Source organism: Boleophthalmus pectinirostris, unplaced genomic scaffold (assembly GCF_026225935.1).
Source record: "Boleophthalmus pectinirostris isolate CB_2022bp ecotype Guang Dong unplaced genomic scaffold, ASM2622593v1 HiC_scaffold_8, whole genome shotgun sequence".
NCBI lineage: Eukaryota > Metazoa > Chordata > Actinopteri > Gobiiformes > Gobiidae > Boleophthalmus > Boleophthalmus pectinirostris.
The window spans coordinates 8,529,894-8,551,418 of NW_026571515.1; the positions used below are offsets into that span (position 1 = coordinate 8,529,894).

Consider the following 21,525-nt stretch of genomic DNA (forward strand, 5'->3'; position numbering starts at 1 on the left):
CTCCATGGAGATTGCATTGGATGGCATTCAGGTGGCATTTTTAGGCCAGATCTGTGGAGAAGTAAGATTTATTATGACACCTGCCACTAGAAAAGTTACACAGTGCACCATTAAGTAAGATTTACCTAAAAAATATTGACAGTAAAAGCTATGGTACAGGAAGAAATGAATAAAGGGCTCCATCACTTTCAGAATCTGATGTCATCATTACTGCAGACACCTGTACAACAAGTACGGGAAGCTGGTTAACAATAATTACTTCATAACAATACAACTGGTTGATACTGCTTATTATTTCTAATCGGGTACGTCATTACTTAGTCATTCCTGATTTATTATATAAAGGCTTCCTCAGCAGGTCTACTGAGTTCTTTGAATCCTCAGCAACAGTAAGTCACGGTCACCCAGTAAATTCTGAATTATAACATTTTTAATCAGGATTTTGTCTTCTTCAGATGGCAGCGCTCTGGGCTCAGATCCTCTTCCTCAGTTTTACCTGTGGACTTTTGGCTGGAGCTGTAAGTACAACACTGTTTTAATATAACAATATACTTCATGTCGTGTTTACAGGCTTCAGTGTAGGACAATGGTAAGGATTTTTATTTCTATATTTCTTTTTCAGAACGCAGCCCTTAAAGACAGATGTCCTAGTTTCACGACTCCCCCTCCTACTCCTCCTACTAATACTACTACTCGTACTACTGCTACTACTTCTCCATTACACACGAGATGTACACCACAAATTAATACAACCACAAGTACTAATACTACTACTACCACTCCTACTCCTACTACTGTTACTACTTCTCCATTACACACGAGATGTACACCAAGATTTAATCCAACCACAAGTACTACTACTATTACTACTACTCCTGCTCCTACTACTACTCCTCCTCCTCCTACTACTACTACTACTCCTACTACTGTTACTACTTCTCCATTACACACGAGATGTACACCAAGATTTAATACAACCACAAGTCCTCCTACTACTGCTACTACTACTCCTGCTCCTACTACTACTCCTCCTCCTACTACTACTACTACTACTCCTACTACTGCTACTACTACCCCCCGTCCTGACCCCACAACTACTACTACTCGCAGCTGTTCCAGAATAAAGAAGTTTTTAGAAAAATACTGGCGAAAATGTTTCACCCCACCAGGTAATTTCTCATCTTTTTTGCTTGTGTTTTTCACTAAAACTTGTTTCTTTGGCTGTAATATTCCATAGTATGGCATGAATCTTATCTTTGACCATAGAGAATGTTCCAAAGTATTTTTTTTTAACTTTCTATTTCCATGGACTCATGCAGGTGATGAGTTACATGGTGTTACTTTAAATGACATTTTTACTATTGAGCTTTATAAATGATGCCCTAGTAACACTTAACACATTTATTAACACAACATGACTGTATATTAATAATAAATCAATTGTTAATAATAGTTCAAAGTGTGTAGATGTGTGTCACTTTAAAGATTGGAGTTCAAGATTAGATTATGTTTCATTAAAATCCTCTGAACCGAGTTTTAAAAAATAAATATTTGCACTTAATGGACATCTTGGTTAATTTAACATTCAACAGTGTTAATCGATACTTGTTCATTATTTACTGAAAGTTTAGTGGCACACAGTTTAAATTATTAAAATGTATTAGTAATGTCCCATTATGTACCATTTGATGATAACTACACCTTACTTAACCTTAGCAAAGACTTGATCAATTAATGCATAATGAGGAAATAACCAGGAGAAAGGGTGTGACTATTCCTTAGGTGGGTGCTGTTTTGAAAAGCCGCAGAAGATTTCCAGACAACATGAAATCTATTTCAAACCAACAAACACTTAAGACAGAAACTGGTCCATCCAAAAGACAAAACACAGAGACACAAACAGAAATGTGGCCCACTTCATTTACCCCATTCAGTGTTTCATTCTAAAGCACTTACATAAAATTACACACACTATTACTGTCACAAACTTGTATAAATAATGAGTTACTTAATGAATTCAATGTTGCTGTGCTTGTGTTTGGTTGTTTTTAGCAAAAGGATGTTGTCCTGAAGGATGGACTCGCTTTCAGTCCCGTTGCTTCATGTTCTTCCACGGCCCAAAGACATGGATCGACGCAGAGGTATTCACATTTTGTTGCTTATCTCAAAATATGTCCTCTGTTCTTTTTTTTTTCTTTTTTATTTCTTCCGATTTTGACATTAAAAGTGCATCGCGCAACCTTCCTGGTGGGGGTCCGTCACCTGCTTGACTTCGTGGAGAAGTTATTGTTTTAGAATGTGAATCCACAGTACAGATTAAAGCTATTTATGTCAAGGAATACAGCTATAGGCAGTGTTGGGGAGTAATAGATTACATGTACCGGCGTTACGTAATCAGAGTACAAATTATGAATTATACTGTTTCGGTGAGTGGTAATTGGATTACAGTTACTTTGTTGAAATAAATGGATTACACAGCGGTATTTTCCTGTTTTCACATTTTGAGCTAAACCAGAACTAAAACCAGGACTAAACCAGGCCCTAAACCAGGACTAAACCAGGACTAAACCAGGACTAAAACCAGGACTAAAACCAGGACTAAACCAGGACTAAACCAGGACTAAACCAGGACTAAAACCAGGACTAAACCAGGACTAAACCAGGACTAAACCAGGACTAAACCAGGACTAAAAGGACTAAACCAGGACTAAACCAGGACTAAACCAGGACTAAACCAGGACTAAACCAGGACTAAACCAGGACTAAACCAGGACTAAACCAGGACTAAACCAGGACTAAAACCAGGACTAAACCAGGACTAAACCAGGACTAAACCAGGACTAAACCAGGACTAAACCAGGACTAAACCAGGACTAAAACCAGGACTAAACCAGGACTAAACCAGGATAAACCAGGACTAAACCAGGACTAAAACCAGGACTAAACCAGGACTAAACCAGTAAACCAGGACTAAACCAGGACTAAACCAGGACTAAACCAGGACTAAACCAGGACTAAACCACCAGGACTAAACCAGGACTAAACCAGGACTAAACCAGGACTAAACCAGGACTAAACCACCAGGACTAAACCAGGACTAAACCAGGACTAAACCAAGGACTAAACCAGGACTAAACCCACCAGGACTAAACCAGGACTAAACCAGGACTAAACCAGGACTAAAACCAGGACTAAACCAGGCCCTAAATCAGGACTAAACCAGGACTAAACCAGGACCTAAACCAGGACTAAAACCAGGACTAAAACAGGACTAAACCAGGACTAAACCAGGACTAAACCAGGACTAAAACCAGGACCTAAAACCAGGACTAAAACCAGAACTAAAACCAGGTCTAAACATTATGACACTTGAAGGCAGCAGTGATCTCATATAAACATTTCTCTATCAATAATATTTGAATATGGTTAAGGAAAGTCTGGGCTTTTTATTTTCTTTTAGCAGACAAAACATCTTAGGTTAAGATCCAAGTTTTTGCTTCTCTACAGCAAACAACTGAATTTTCAGGATGTGGTTGCTACATTCATGTAGTTTTAAAAAAAACATGACAAAATCAAGTAATCCAAAATATTCAGATTACGTTACTCACTTTAAGTAATTTAATGGATTATGTTACAAACTACATTTTGGGGTATGTAATCTGTAATCTGTAGGGGAATACATTTTAAAAGTAACCTTCCCAACACTGTCTATAGTCTACATTACAGGTCAGATCTGTGGAGCAACAACCCATTCACAGAGAGAATTATTGTATTTTTGAGCAATAAAAACACCCGTAATGAATAAAAGTTAGAAAGAGATGTTTAATGTCGTACTATGAAACAATACAGGTAAACATCCCCATGTAGACAAGCAGGTGATGGACCTTTCACCAGAAAAGTTGCGCAATGCACCTTTAAATACCAACACTTAAAAACAAAGACAGACAAAAAAACTAAACAAAAACCCTCCCACTCCCGTCTCCACACTCAATATACACATAAAACTACACACACACACATACATACACACAAAAAAAACATACACAAACATAAATAAAAACACTAGGTTTACAATCATCACATGTGTTATGTCCTCTTTTGTATATCAAACTGCGCATTTCACTAATCGTCATGACAGCTCTAAATTTGCATGTTGTTTGAAATGATAAATATGTGGCACTACTTGTATTGCAATCGGCCTTTAAAGGTGCGCTGTGTAACTTTTTGGTCGGGGGACCGTGCATGTTTCTATGGAAATGTCATTGCTCAGCCTGGAATGTTCCACAGTACACTGAAAAAAAAAAAGGTTGCTGGATTTGCAAAAAAGTTAACACGGTTGCACGCAATAAATTACTTTGAAACTTTTCGATCCTCTACACATTTAACATGAACATCACTTTTCATGTTGATGAAATTTGAACAAATCATGCTGAATATGCATATTTATCTTATGGTACTTATCATGAAATGTATAAGTATGTATAATTTAATTTAATTGATCAATTCTGTAAAAGAATACAAAAACAGTCTTTAGTTTTCCACAGTTCTGATTGTCTTAAACAGAATCAAACACAAAGAGACATCTGACAGTGTGTTTATTCCAGTGAGAAGCTCACAAGAATAACACATGATGATCACATTCTGATGATCTACTCTGTACATGTTTAACACTTATAGCATTTTACTACAATATGTCCAGCATTTGTATCTGCATCTTGTAGTGGACAGTCAAACAATGAAGACATTAACTCTAATTTCAAATAGAACAATGTTCTAGTAATAAAATCTTGAAAAGTCTCACCTAGATAGCTCCATAATTCCTGCTCCAACTGTGTGTCTCATCTGTCCTGTGTCCTGTTACATTTGAATTTTCAAAGTTTTGGGAATTCAGAAGCACTTAAATAAGCATGTTTCTCATGATTAAACATGCAACATCGCAATCAAGAAAGATTTAAACATGCTTGACAGACAAAAAAGTGATGTTATTGTTGTCTCAATTTGAGCATCGGACCGTTTTTTCAGTGTAGGACATTAAACAGTTCTACCTTACATTTATTTTCTCAAAATCACCAAAAATACCTAGAAAAACAGGCATTCTGACTGTGAGCAGGGTCGCCTCTCCACCGATCTGACCTGTAACTTGGTCCGGTTTGGTCTCCATGAAGATAAAAAGGTTTAATGCCATAATTTGAAACATTCCAGACAAAGCACTAACATCTCCATGAAGAAAAGCATCTGACAGACCCTCCACCAGAAAAATTACGCAATGCACCTTGAATACTCTTGAATACATTTACCTCGGCATCTCATGTTTCAGAAAATAAAATAATGGAAATTTAAAAAGCACACATTATTCCACAACTTCAGTGCTCCCCATACTGGCATCTACTGGCAAGAGAGGGAATTACCATGAGGTAGTTGCAAAAATGTAACTAGGTCATGAGTAACAAACCATGACAAACCATTTAATGATGGCACTGATTTAAGGATTTATAACAAGGGTGAGCAATTATTTTTTTCTTAGGGCCACGTGAGAAACAGAAAATATTTTGGAGGGCCAGGCCAAAAGGCTTAAAGGTTGTATGGAGGATTTTTTTTTGTTTCAAGTTGTCAATGATAGCATTATAGAGGTGCAGTAGCCTTGTAATTATGATGACCAAAAAAAAGAGAATAAAAAATTCATCAACTCTGGACGTGGTGGGGCTAAACATTTGCCAATAGATAACGACACTGCCTCGTTATCTGTGAGCTGACAGGCTGTCAATCAAACTCCCTACGTTTCTAGCGTAACTGACTTGCCTGCGCGCCGCCGGTACGTGGTTTACGTACGACTGTCACGCAGTCCACAGACGCAAGACGCACAGACGCTGTTTACTCCACCAACGCAACAGTTCTTAGCGGCTTTTTTTGACCTATATCTTCCTCGCAGTTCACACAAAGTTTGTTGCAATGGCGACAAGAATCCAGGAGCAGTTCGCCGCAAAAGAAAGTCCGTTTTTGAGGTCGCTGAAAGAAGAAGACAAGGGGAAAAGCAGCGAAGCCAAACTAAGGTGATTCTTGAAGATTCATTCCAGCGATGGCGCGACTGAAGCAGACGCAGGGTCTAAAGACTGACGCACTGGTCCACAAATTACTCCTGGACAGGTCACTTCTGCTTATTATGAAAACGTACTTTATTTCCAAGAGCTAGACAAACGTTTTTCAGGACACGAAAGCGATATCCTATGTCTGAAAACGTAATTTTCAAGGCAAAGAAAGAGTCCGCTTGCTGCTGCGTGTTGTAGCTAGTTCATTCGCACGGAATCTCCGCGCAACCTTCTCTGCACCCCTTTCCTGCTCCTGTCCCCGCTGCCCGATCCGCTCTTCCCCCTGCTCCTCACTTCTCCGGGCACGGAATCTCCGCGCACCGCTCCCCTCTCCTCTCTCCTCTCTCCTCTCCCTGCTCTCCTCTCTCCCTGCTCCTCACTTCTCGTCCGCGAACGAAATGTCCGCACACCCGCTCCCCCCGCTCCTCACTTCTCCGTCTTGCCTAACCAACACTGTAGTTAGTTGTTTACAAGTCATGTGCAGTGCACCGGCTGTAAACAAACCTGTTTCTGGCGTAAGGAGGAGGCGGGAGGAGGCGTTTCTACGTAGGAGCTGTAGGGGAGGGGGGGTGGTTTCACGCATGCGCAACATTTGAAAAAGGACAAACAGTCGCTGGATTTCTCGTTCCTTGGAAAATCCTCTATACAACCTTTAAGTCAATTCTGCATAATATTAATTGTATTTCTTTATAAAAAGCAGTGAATAGCATTGTCCTGACAAACTGATGAGACTGGTAAGAGTTTATGTTATGACTAAGCAGTGAAAAAGTGAGGTTGCCTTACAAAAACTCTTTGTGGGAGGAGAAAGTGCTGAGCAAAGCCAAGTGTCTCCTGGCTCAAGCCCCTCCATCCTCTGGCTCCTGATTTTATCCTGATGCCTTCGGTTCGTCGGTTTTACGCTCCGATACGAAAGACAAACCGCTTCTCAAATTCTTTTGCGCCCTCTGCTATTAAGTTGTTAAATTCTAAGGGTACAGTTTTCTGAATGTCGTGCACTGTTAATTTGTAGTTTATTATCGAGTTCCACTGGTGAACTGTAATGGACCGACCCACTGTGTGTGTTTATGTTTGTGTGCGTGAGAAATGAGAACTGCTCTGAGATGCTGCTAATGAATTGCCTTATGGGACCAATAAAGTTTTCTGAATCTGAATCTGAAAAACTTAAAAAAAAAAAAAAAAAAAAACACCCCTAAAATAAAACCAAAGCAGCATGAGGTAAACCACAAGGCTGTACGTGGCCCAGGAGCTTTACAAGGCCCAGGTCTGATTTATAAACTACACATGAGTTTCTACCTGTGATGCGACAATCCTGAGAAAATTAAAATTTTGTGTTTTCTGAAACTCAGAGGCAAAGGACTATTAATGAGGATGAATGAAACCGGCATGAATGAACCTAAATACACGATAAAGGAAGAATATTATAACAGGATAAAAAGAAAATATATCTATACATATTGCAAAATGTGTGTTCTTTAAAACTTAAACCTTTTGCTCAAAATGTTAGTACCAAAAATTATTATCTGTTTCTATCTCCAAAGCTCAAAATGCTCTGTTCCACCTTGTGATGTCATGAAAAGGTCTAGTTTTCATGTTAACAGAAGAATTCAGAAGAGATTGACAGTTCCAGGGCTGAAATTATCCAAATGATCTAGTGAGAGTGGATAGAGTTTAAAAACACAGTGGAGCATTTCCTGTATTACCACATGACATCACAAGGTGGATCAGAGTGAGAGTGTGAAGAACATGTGTGAATGAAACACAACTCCAGGTCTGTTTTTGATAAGAAAACAACATTATAACATGATCAGAAAATAACGTGATATATGAAGATGAAATTAGAAAACTGAAAACTCTCTGGTCTGGAACATATATTTGGAACAGTGTAAAATTTTAATCTTGTAACATCTGCTTTTCTCCAGCTCTCCTGCATTGAGATCGGTGGAAACCTGGTCGCTGTCCACGACAATGAAGAGCATGAGTTCCTCCGAGACCTGGTGCTGCGCGTGACTGGAACGTACCCGATGACTTGGATCGGTGGACATGATGCAGTTCAGGTAACATAGCTTCTTGTAGTAGTGTCTTTATACGTGTAACTTTTTGGTTGGGGGTCCGTCACCTTCTTGTTTCAATCGATACGTCACTACTCTGCCTTGGAATGTTCCACAGTATGACATTAAACATCTCTACCTCACATTTATTCAATCACAGGTGGTTTTATAGCTCAAAAATACAAAGAAAAACAGGGATTCTGACTGTGAGCAGGGTCGCCTCTCCACAGATCTGACTTGTAAATTGGTCTGATTTGGTCTCCAAGATAGAAAAGTTTAATGCCACACTGTGAAACATTCCAGACACTGCAATAAAAGCATCTGATGGACCCTCTACCAGAAAAGTTACACAAAGCACATTTAAAGTGCTTAAACACAGTTGAGATCATTCATCATGTTTTTAGATTTTTGCAAAATCATTCATGCTTATTTTTTGGCGTTGTTTTAGATTTAAAATTAAACACATGCTAGGGCAGGCATGTCCAAACTAAGGCCCGTGGGCCAAATGCGGCCCTCAGACAAATTTTTCTTGGCCCTCAGGCTTCCAGGTGAATTGGCCCAAATTACTTTGCATCAATTAAAAATGAACTTTTTAGTGCAAGTTTTTTGAAAATCTACCCTGATAAAATTAAGTATTAAATATTAGTGTGTAGTTTTAAGGATCTTAGCATGAATAAAGATTCATGTCTCATTCTAACGTGTTTAAACATGCACATATTTCAATTATTCACTGTATTGAGCACCAGTCTACAGCCCTCGATCGGCCCTCTGCTTCGTAAGTGTTTAGACATGTGGCCCTTGATGCAAAAGGTTTGAACACCCCTGTGGTAGGGATCCCATAACTGTTACTATATTACTGTTCAAAACACCTCTAATGTACACACATTTTATTATCTGACGAATAGTATCAAAACATTTTTCAACTATTCATCACAAACTGCTTCTTGATTGGTCTAAAACCATAATTATTTACATATTAATAATAATAATAATAATATTTACAATAGTTATAATGGAATGGCATTTTTCCTATTTATTTATTGAAAACAAGACTTGGTAGGTCAACAGACAACAGACAACATTAGAACCCATTCAGAAAAAGATTAAACATTAAACATCTACTTGACTTTGTTTGGTGTTTTCGTGGTAAATCCAGGAGGCGGTGTGGCAGTGGAGTGACGGGACAGCATTTGACTTTAATCTCTGGGCCTCTGGAGAACCTGATAATCTCAACGGAAATGAACACTGCCTCCACATAAACCATAAAGGTAAGCAACATGTTCTATAAGTCATATTGTTGGGTTTCAGATGGCATCACAACATTCTACAGGCCAATGTTACTTAATACAGACTGGGGCAATTATGTTGTAATACAGTGAGTAATTCGGTTTAGTCAATAACTGAAAATACCAGGTTCAACATTTGTGAATTTACCCTTTGGATATTTCATGGCAAAAGATTTCATGGAACTCTACCCTTGCCCCCATCTGGGAGTATGAATGTGATGATACTGTACTTCCAAATAGGATCTGGGTGTGAGAGGAGACAGTTTTTCCATTTGATTACATTGTACCCATGAAATGTTGGAAAGGTATTTCCCAAATATGGATCCTGATCATTTCTATAAACTTTAACTTAGACTTAAACATAGACTTCAACAAACCTTTTTGATCCACAAGGGAAATTACTTGGACTCAGTAGCTCACACATCACATTATATCACAATAACAAGTAAATAAAGAGTAAAAAAAATATAAAAATGGTAATAATACATTCTAAATAAGTAGCAATAAAAATGGCAAGAGACTGGCACAATTATATAAATGTATATGTACAAGTAAAGTAAAAAAAATGTAAATATAGTAATACAAATACAGTATATCCAGTGTTGGGAAGGTGACTTTTAAAATGTATTCCCCTACAGATTACAGATTACGTACCCCAAAATGTAGTCTGTAACGTAATCCATTAAATTAATTAAAGTGAGTAACATAATCTGAATACTTTGGATTACTTGATTTGCTGCAGAGAAGCAAAGACTAGGATATCGTAACATAAGATGTTTTGTTTGCTAAAAGAAAATAAAAAGCCCAGACTTTACTTAGCTGTATTAAAAATATTATTGATAGAAGAGGAGGAGACAAGGTCCATGCAGCATGGTTTAGTCCCGTTTTAGTCCCGGTTTAGATCTAGTTTAGACCTGGTTTAGTTTCCGGCAATGAGTGGAATTACCGAAAAAAAGAAAAAAAAAAGGGGGGGATATAGCCCAAAATGTGAAAACAGGAAAACAGGAAAATACCGCCATGTAATCCATTTATTTCAACAAAGTAACTGTAATTACCACTCACTGAAACAGTAACTGTAACTGAATACAGCTACTCATAATTTGTACTCTTGTATTACGTAACTCTGGTACATGTAATCTGTTACTCCCCAACACTGAGTATATCTCATCTATATACGGGGGGTCAAAAGGAAAACAGTGCAAAGATGATATGATCGTTGACATGACATAGGTTTATGTGTTACATAAAGGAGTTGTTGTACAGTTGTGTGAAGTATTATTGACTAGACCCAAGGCCATGCCATATTACAACAGAAATCATTTTACCTGCCCACATCTGTATTAAATAATATTGACCTACAAAATTCTGCGATGTCGTCTGAAACCAACAATTGGCCAATTTAAGCTTTATCGTCTTTTGTAAATGGTAAATTGTCCATTCTCTATCCACAGAACATCACTTGTGGAATGACCGTCCATGCTCGCTTAAAATGCCCTATGTGTGCGCCAGACGCCAAGTTGCAGAGAGTGAAAGTAATGACAATAGTGACAGTAACGAGAGTCATGACAGTAACGAGAGTAATTACAGTAATATGGGCCGTGACAGCAGTGAAAGTCGTGGCAGCAGTGAAAGTCGAAGCAGCAGCGAAAGTCGAAGCAGCAGCGAAAGTCGAAGCAGCAGCGAAAGTCGAAGCAGCAGCGAAAGTCGAAGCAGCAGCGAAAGTCGAAGCAGCAGTGAGAGCAGCAATAAGAATCGTGGCAGGCATGGGAAAAGATACTTAAAGCTGCCAATTTAATTTAATTTAATTTAAGATATTTGTTATGGAAGGCTTTTCTATTTACTGTAAACTATATTCTCAAATCAAATCATAAGAGATGTAATTTTTGTGGACACTTATCATACAAAAATAAAGACTTGGAAAGGCTACTTTTGTTATTCCTACTGTTGTCATTGAGTAAAAATAAATGAACCCTGAAAATGAACACGCAGGGTGACTTTCAGTAGGGTGCTTTCCAGTAAAATCAACACAATATACACTGCAAAAACTATAATCCAGCCAAGTTAAGATGACTTGAATTAAGAAAGTTTTATCATGATTTGAGTAAATGTCAGTAGTGTAATTATCTACCAATGGAACAAAACTTAAAATATGAAACTATAGCGTTCTTCACTTAAGATTAACAAACAACAAGTCTTTGCCTGTAAAATAAGAAGAAAAATCTGATGTTGCTTGAATTAAGAAAAACACACTTATTACATTGGTAGATAATTTTACTTGTCAAGTTGAATCTACTAAAGTCAAGTAAAATGCTCTGAATTTAGGTTATTTTAATTTAACTAAATGTTGTTTGTTGCAGTGATGATAGATGAGTTTTGAGCCTGAATGTAAACAGGCCAAAGTCTGTGATAATGCGCATATGAAAGCCTAAGATTTGGAGCTAATCTTCATCTCAGCCACTTCACACTCGGCTGCAAACTGCCCCAGTGCACGCTGCAGGTGCGGGTTTGATGGAGCCATTAGGGCAACATCATGTGTGAACAGCAGAGATGAGATCCTGTGGTCCCCAAACTGGACCCCTCTGGCCCCTGACTGCACCTAGAAATTATGTCCATAAATACAATGAACAAAACTGGTGACAAAGGGCAGCCCTGGCAGAGTCCAAAATGCACAGTGAACAGGTCTGACTAACTGCCAGCAATGCGAACACAGCTCCTGCTCTGATCATATAGGGACCAGACAACCCTTAGCAATTCCTAATTCTTGCACCATCTGACAACATCCCCACTTGAGGTCAGCAGCTCTCCACCCACATTCTAAACGGTGTTGGTGAAGAACTGCTTCCCCCTCCTGAGGTGTAGAACAGTTCGCCAGAATTTCTTTGAGGCCTAACGATAGTCCTCCTCTGTGGCCTCCCTAACCTCCTCCCAACCCTGAGTTTTTGCCTCTGCGACCGCTTGGGCTGCAGCATGCTTGGCCCGCTGGTACCCATAAGCTGCCTCAGGAGTCTCACAAGCCAGAAAGGCCTGATAGGACTCCTTCAGCCTGATGGCATCCCTCACTTCCAGTGTCCACCCTACTGGGTTCGGAGATTGCCCACTCAGACTCCATGACTCCAGCCTCCTCGGGATCCAGTTGTTGAGGCCCCAGCCTTTCACTGCCACTCAGATCTCACTTTGCACCAGCCCCTTATGGGTCCTCCTGTGGGCGGCGTGTCCATGGGAGGACGGCAACACATCACTTGTCCAGGCCGTGCCCATCTGGATCCTGTGGGGGGAGGTCTGGCCACCAGATGCTTGCTGCCCACCGCAGGTCTGGCTCCAGGGTAGGGCCCCGGTGACGCCAATCTGGCCTCTGTGCAGTTCTCATCATGAGGGGCTTCTGAACCGCTCTTAGTTTGATTCATCCCTCAGGACCTGTTTGCCTTGGGTGACACTACCAGGGGCATAAAGCCCCGACAACAGAGCTCCTGAGATCATTCAGGCACTCAAACCCCTCCACCACGTTAAGGTGGTGGTTCAACTGTAAACTACAATTTACAGTACAGTATGTTTAGCTTGACAGTAATTTGTTAGTTTAACAGTACAGTAACTACAGTATGTTACGTTTAATCATGAAAACTCATAACTAAATAAAATGTAATTTGATTTATTAAATTGTCAAATTACTGGCTTAAATATGGCTTATAGTCCTTAAGCTTTAAGCCTTTTTATAATGTTACCTCTTCCAAAACAAACCCTATAATTTCAAAATTATAATAATGAATATGGTTTTATTGTCGTGTAAATTTCCAGACATCTTTTTGTTATGTTTTGCTTTTCACAATTAGTAACATTGCTTTATATTGGTGTGTTTGTCCTACTGACTGGTGAGGCGACTCCGCCGGGAGCACAGAGCTCCACTAGGCTCAACACTGCCCTCTGGTGGCAGACAGGCAGGTTGGACGGTGTCAGGGAAGGTGACGGGTCTCTCCAGTTTCCAGAGAGATTTCAATGTTATAAGACAATTACTGTAAGACAATTATTTTAATCAACATACAAGAGTCCATAAAGGTGCATTGTGTAACTTTTCTGGTGGAGGGTTGTCAAATGTTTTTCTTCATGGAGATGTTATTGCTTTGTCTGGAATGTTTCACAGTATGGCATTATACCTTTCTATCTTCATGGAGACCAATTCAGACCAAGTTACAGGTTAGATCTGTGGAGAGGCGACCAAGTTCACAGTCAGAATGCCTGTTTTTCTAGATATTTGAACTATTAACTATAAAACTTCCTGTAATTGAATAAATGTATACATGTAATGTATTCCAGGCAGAGCAATGACATATCCATAAAAACAAGCAGGTGACAGACCCTCAACCAAAAAGTTATATAGAGCAAGATAACTTTATTGTGATGTTAACTTTCTGTTTAGTTTTAGATAGTAGTGGAGGACGCTGCCTGTATGTCTTTATATGTATAATAATACCACAAATTATATATATATATATATATATATATATATATAATATATATAATATATATATATATAAAATGCTTTGCAATAAATAAATAAATAAATAAATGTTTATGTGATTAATTGAGTTCTTTTTGTAAATGGACAGCACTAAGATACAGTATAAATAGAGATTCAATAGCAAGGATCAGAGCACAACAATAGTATATGATTAAGATATTTATTGATGTTATGGATAAATGTGGTGGCCAGTATAAAGAGGGGCTTCTGGGTAATGGAAGGTGAGGTTGAGTTGAGCTTTGATTCGATGGAGAGGAGCAGAGAGAGTTTGAGGCATGGTCCTGAATCTCAGTCAATCATATTATAACATGTTTAATGGTTATTTTGATTATAGACGTGAAGGGTATGTCACTATTCGTTGATATGCTTCTTGAACTGAACTACTGTCGCCCAATTAACAGTTTCCACATGTATTGATATTCAAATGACCCATGTACGTCTGTAACAATGTGTGTATATATTTATTTTATTTTTAGGTGAAAATCTGACAGTCCCTGACAGAGATTAAATAGATCAAATGTGTGCGTGTGTGTATGTGTGTGTGTGTGTGTGTGTGTGTGAGTATTTTTCTTCTTAGGTGAAAATCTATTTGACACTGACTGAAAAGAGCCCCCTACTGGCCGGACAGGAGAGGTGTGACTCTGCAGTACTCAGGTAGGCTCTGTATCTGGGGTGGGCAAACTTTTTGACTCATGGGCCACAAAGGGTTCTAAAATATGAAGGAAGGGCCGGACCAGGAGCAGATGGATGGAGCTTTATGGTAATCAGCCTCATAAGAGAAAAAAATAACATAGAATATGTAGAAAATATGTCCCATGTTATTGAAATATCCCATAATTGGAAATCATTACAACAAAATATCTGTCTTTCAAGTCCCACGGTTTTTACTATTTATTGAAATGACTTTGAAAAACACTGAAAATTATTATTATTATTGTTCTTCAAGTTTGGCGGGCCGGATTAAAAAGATTAGTTTGCCCACCCCTGCTCTACAGGCTGGAGTCCTGCTCCTTTCATTTCGTCATCGGGGAATAGAAACCTGGTCTGGGCAGCAGGAGCAAAGTTTCAATAAATCAACTGTTACTTTAACCCAAGTAACAAGTAGTAATATCCTTATCTTCAGCGTGCACATGTAACAGATTCCGGCTCGGAGCCTGTTGGGCAGATTAAATGTTTCCTGTAAATCAGAGGGAAAGAATGAGACAGGCGACCGCGAAGTTTCTCTTTGCCTCACTTCTGCAATATTACAGACGAGGACCTCAGACCTCACAACAAATCTACTCAAATTAGACTTTCCCAATATATACAAAAATAAAACATAATGTAAATACACATTACTGAGTGTTACACACACAGCAAAGGTAAACTAGCACTAGTGGCACTTTAAACAATTACAATGCATCAGTTCAACAGTTAGAAAATATTACAACAATTGTATTCATGTTTGCAAAAGCTTTATAAACTACATTCAAGCAAAAAGTGCTTAGCTTAAGTGCTCAGGTAGTTACAACAGTCAACACTGGTTAGTAAAAACACTAGTACACATAAAACAAATAATGGAGCAAATATAATCCCATACATCATAAGATTTAGACAGCTTCAAGTGGTCTCATCTTTATAGTCCATTTATATATTATTTGCCTAGTCATTTCTACGTAAACAAAGAAGGACGTACCAAGAATTTCAAATATTTTAATAGTGAAGTTTGTTTAGAAAAGTCCTCCTCTTCTCGCTAACGAAAATGAGTGCTGATAAATTACATGGTGGCATGCAAAGTAATTATAGTCCTGGTGTCATTATGGTACATGTTCCAACAGGTGGATTTTTATTTCCTTGTACGTAAATTGCCGGTGTTGAGATTTGGATTGATCTGAATTGGCCTGTTTTTCCACTTGATTGATTGGCAGTTGATTGATCTCAAGCCATAAATTTTTTCGATCAATCTATAAATAAATACTCTACAGTATGTTGCCTGTTTACTCTACCAGACAAAACTTAAAAGGAGAGTCCGTCACCTGCTTGTTTCTATGGATATGTCATTGCTCTGCCTGGAATGTTCCACAGTGTGACATTAAACAGCTCTGCCTTACATTTATTCACTTACAGATGGTTTTATTTATAGCTCAAAAATACCTCAAAAAACAGACATTCTGACTGTGAGCGGGGTTGTCTCTCCACAGATCTGACCTGTAACTTGGTCTGGTTTGGTCATTTCTTTACACATGGATGACAATCAAATATGTGCCAAAATGTATGGAATTATGTAGCAAAGTAAAACTCATTTTAAATACAAATCCTCAAAATAGCCACCATTTGTTTTGTTGACAGAGCCGCAAACCCTTGACCTTATGTCTTGATGAAGTTTCCTGAAATGGTTTCACTATCTAAAACTATTATTACATTCCACACGCTTCATACAAATTGCCGAAACTCTCTTAATAAGTATATTTCTTAAAGTTGTGAGAGTCAGTGTGTCCAAACCTTTGACTGTAGTGTACAGTGGACAGTGTCAGCAGTCACCTCCAGTCTCTCTCTCTAAAACCTTCAAATCAGGCAAGAAATCTCGGGGTAATAATGAACTCAGACTTGAACTTTAACAGCCACATCAAATCAATAACATCTGCAGTCTTTTACCATCTAAAAAACATAGCAACAATCAAAGGTTTACTGTCTAAAGCAGACTTGGAGAAACTTATCCATGCGTTTGTCTCCAGTAGGTTAGATACTGTAATGTTCTGCTCACTGGTCTCTCCAAACGAGCTGTGAGACGCTGCAACATCCAGAACGCTGCAGCTCGGGTCCTGACTCGAACTAGGAAGTACGAGCACATAAGTCCTGTGCTCAGGTCCAGTGTTGTGCATGAACGAGTTCAAAAGAACTCGTTCATTGAACACGTTCATTTTCAGTGAACTTTGAACTGAACGCAACACTTTTGTAAATCAAGAACTTGAACGTGAATTTGTTCAAATTATGTGTGATGAACGACGTACGTCACTGTTGGGGTTCAGTTAAACGTCGGAATTTGTTTTCACCTGACATGAACATGAACAGGATGGAAGAGGGAGACAAGATTAAAGGCTGACGATCTGCTCGCACTTCACCTCACGAAACCACAGCCGCGTGTCAACGCGACGGCGACTCCACCGGCAGCTTTAACGGAACGTACGGGCTCTTGTGTCTCTCAATGGGAAGTCAATCAAACTTGACTGGGCGCGTTTAGCTGCTTGTATTTACCTTCTGTGCAGTCTGACCACGGCAAACGCAAGGATTTCAAAAGTTAATTTCAAAGCACTAATTAACAGTGTATGTGGATCTGGGCTCTTTCACATGATACACAACTGCCCAGGGAGCACAATGTGCTGATGGTAAATGCACAAATACAACAATAGATACATGCTCTCTGTGTATTTTGACGGGGATACGCGCCTACGCTCGTGTAGAGCGTCAAAAAATAGGATGGATCCTATTTTCTGAAATCTACACGCACAGGACGTGCTGCTCCACGCGCGTATTATTTTACTTGGTACATATGTCAGTAACGCGCGTCACAATGCTTTTTTAACCTGGATTGAAATGGTGGGTTTTTCTTTTTTCTTCATACAAATTTGCTAAAATCACCGCGATATCAGCAGCGGTGAAACGCCGGAGGTGCGCCCGCGTAGACCGTGATCCCGAGCGAAAGGACCTGGTTCAGTCCATATATGGCGCAAAAGTTCAGTATCTTAACAGTTCTTTTGGTGAGAGTAAATTAAAAGTGCTGCAATAGTCGTGTAATGTTTTACATTTTAAATACAGTAATATTGTAATGTAACAAATGACTTTGGAATGACAGTAAGTCATAAATAACACATTACAATTTTAAAGTCACTTGTCCAACAGTGTATCTTGTAAAGTTGTTGTAAACTAGAAGTCAGTTTGAAAAATAAATGCAGCCTTTCATTTACAGATCTCACCTAAATATAAAATGAACTGAACTTTGAACTAGTTCAAAATTAAAACTGTGAACTATGAACGTGAACTATTCACTTTGAACAAGTGTGAACTGAACTTTGAACTAGTTCATGAAAAGTGTGAACTTGCACAACACTGCTCAGGTCTCTGCACTGGCTCCTGTGCCTCAGAGAATAGAGTTTAAAGCAGCTCTGCTTGTACAAGTGTCTCCATGGCCGAGCACCAAAGTCCATCTGTGACATGTTAGTGTCATATGAACCATCTCACACTCTGAGGAGCTCAGGGACCAACCTCCTGCTGGTGCCCAGAGTCACGACTAAACAAGGGGAGTCAGAGTTTCAGGTTCATGCAGCTAAAACCTGGAACAGTCTGAACATGTGAGACAGACTCTTCTGTGACGCTGTTTAAATCCAGGCTCAAAACATTTCTGTTTATCTGTGCATATAACTGAAAGGTTTTCATTCCTTATTCTTCTCTCCAATTTATGTCTCTCTTTTTTAATTTTATTCTTCATGATTATTTATGTTTTTGATTAGTTTTTATTATGATTTTAATGTATTTCTTATTCTATAAAGCACTTTGAATTACTTTGTGTACTAATTGTGCTATACAAATAAACTTGCCTTGCCTAGTGTACGAGGTAATGACTAAAGGAGGACATGGAAACAAGTGTGTCTCTCTCTGGCCAACACAGAGACGCTGATGCATGCTTTTATCACCAGTCGAATAGACTACTGTAATGCCCTGCTCTCTGGTCTTCCCAAAAAGAGTATTTCAGGTTTGCAATTATCATAAAATTCAGCTGCACGTGTCCTGACGAGGACCAAAGGGCGGGATCACATCACACCGGTTTTAAAATCACTGCCTTGGCTCCCCGTGAGTTTCGGGATCGATTTTAAAGTTCTTTTACTGGTTTTTAAATGTCTTAATGACCCTGCGCTCCTCCGGCAGCAGCAAGCTCACGGTCATTCCCAAAGTCAGGACACACACTCACGGAGAGGCGTCTTTTCAGGACTATGGCCCCCGTTTATGGAACTGCAGCCGGAGGAGCTCAGGGCCAAAGAGAACGTCCATGTTTTTAAGAGCAGGCTCAAGACCCACCTTTTTAGCTTAGCTTTTGAATGAAATCTTATACTTTTACTTGTTTTATTGTACACATTTTAATTATATTTATTTATTTTAGGCATATTTTTAGGATTTCCAGTGTTTCCTCTGTAGGAGCCTCTGCATCAGGAGCGGAGGTCGGAGGTCGGCCTGGTGGAAGGGTGTTGCCTGGGCTTCATCTCTGTGGTGGACGTCTCTCTGCTCCTGGTGTAGACGGCTCCTCTGATGGTGCTTTCTCAACTGGTTCGCCTGTATTCAGCCTCACATTTTACTATAGGTAGTTTTATGTATTTTAGCATGTGAGTGAGTGTGTGTGTGTGTGTGTGTGTGTGTGTGTGTGTGTGTGTGTGTCTGGGTTGTTTGGTTGTGTGGAGCCGGGCAACTTTGGGGTTGGGTAAGTGGGTGGGTGGAAGGAAATGTGGGATTGTTTTTAATCACTGTAAAGCACTTTATGTTAGATTTTTGTATGAAAATCACTTTATAAATAAAGTTTGATTGATTGGTTTTATTGAAGTGTGGAAACAGGTATCGATGAAGCTTCTGATTTATATGATCTTTCCATTTCATTTCAAGTCCATGCTGCTGTTATTCTGTTCATAATTCGTAAGAACTGCTGGTGAAACTATAGTCAAAAAGTTTTTGCCTCTTCTAACTATGAAGCGCTAAGAGTGCAAATGTAGGAGGTGCTAAAAATGTGAACTTCATATGAATATTTGACAAACTGTATATTTGCGAAATCACAGGCTCCACTTCTCTTCGTGGTAGACCAGAACAAATTAATTAATTGGAATATGCAGTTATATAACATATTTTAAGGCTGTTATGCAATGGTAATTTCTGAACAGTGACGCTGATATAATTACAGAATTCTTCCCTATTGTTACGTTTTAAAACTGGTACATTCCTCCAACACTCATTAAGCCTGTGTTGATGTTTAGTTTTCCTTGGAGACGTAGGACTTCTGTCTCCAGGTTAAACTGTACCGAAAACTACCAGACGTTTCTCTTCAGGCGTGGGGTGTGAAGTCACCGGGGATTTTAGAGAGCTGCTGTCTTATCTTCATATATAAATCAAGTGAATTGTTGAATTATTGAAACATTTTATTTTAAATGACTGGAAAAGACTGAACAGTATTTAACTGAACTTATATGTTAACTTTTCCTCAAAGGAGTAAAGTGAGAAATGAACTCTTGAACTATGAACTATTCTTTATTTCATTTCGTTTTCTGTGCCCAGTGGCATTGTTAGTTTATTTTGGTTTATTTGATTTATCATTATATTTAGTCGGTGAGCTCCACTCATTATGTCACACACAGCACCGACACAGACTTGGTCAGAGTGGTCAGTGATCTCAAAATAAACAGACAATGTAAATGGTCATATTTTTATACAGCTTTTCCACCTTCAAGGCGCTTAAAGAGTTTTAAAAAGAACATTAAAGAAGCACTCACCCATTCACACACACACATTCATACACCAGTGTACACACACTCGGGGCCAGGGGGGTTAAGTGTCTTATTTGTCTTGTTTTATGTTTTAGACTGTTGGTCTGTGGAAGAAATGGAAATGTTACAAAATTTAAAATCCTTCTAAAATCCCTTTAAAACCCTTTTCAAATCAAATCTTCTGCTTAGTTGGATGAGAGTCGTGTGGAAAGGGCGTTAACAAATTCCTTTTCCAGTTGTTTTTTTTAAGGGTGTAATAATATCTATGTTTATATGCACAACACTTTACAAACTGTTTTGTTTATAAAATGTGCTATCTAAAGAATTGGATTTGTATTTGTCTTTGATTTTGAACTAGCTTTTGTCCTCGGCTCATCAAAACTGAAACATGACCAAGCACAATAATCTTCTGCAAATGGACAATGGGCAATTTAAATCAAATTACTGTGCTGTTCGGGAGGTCAGACTGGTTTTCTCTTGTGCGTCGAGGTGTCGAGAGAACAAAAGTAGCAGGGTCGACAAATATTACCCCAATATTAATACAGAATACGAAGTAAAATGGCAAATATTTGACTTTAATTTGCGAATTTAACTTCTTTTCAGGGTGGATTAGTGTGGGTGTGCTGCTATGTGTGGTTTACCTAGTTGGACATTTTAATTACATTTTCAATCATGACCTATTTAAACACATTCCTGACCTACATAGAAACCACAGTAAAAGTATTAATTAACTGTTTTTGAAGTAAATCCAACATTCAGAGTGAGGGTAAAGACGGCGCGTCCAAAATTTCACCGCTAAAGCTCGTAAAATATCGGGGCGTTATAGGATTTTAAAGGTGTATGTAAGTTTTCAGGTCGAGGGTCTGCGACGCACTTGCACAGATTGTATATTGTATTAAATTAAAGATTGTAGTCGACAGCGTTAGGCCAGATCTGTGGAGAGGTAAGTCAGATGATAAGTTTGATGAGTTCAATGATGATGAATTGGTATTGGTATTTTGGTATTGGACGAAATGAAAGGGCTGTGTAAAATTCAAACCCAATATTAATGCCATTATTAGTACAAACAGTTAATGCCATTATTAGTGCACA

The 21,525-nt window shown here is 38.8% G+C and overlaps 1 protein-coding gene across 1 annotated transcript; it reads left to right on the forward strand.

The window, feature by feature from the left end:
- Positions 1-376: 376 nt before the first annotated feature.
- Positions 377-11,299, forward strand: LOC110165856 (aggrecan core protein-like). Its single transcript, XM_020931044.2, has 7 exons — positions 377-389; positions 456-518; positions 623-1,169; positions 2,053-2,141; positions 8,006-8,140; positions 9,291-9,402; positions 10,872-11,299. Exons 2-7 carry the CDS (start codon positions 456-458, stop codon positions 11,213-11,215), a joined length of 1,290 nt encoding a protein of 429 aa, XP_020786703.2. The 5' UTR covers positions 377-389; the 3' UTR covers positions 11,216-11,299.
- Positions 11,300-21,525: the final 10,226 nt, after the last annotated feature.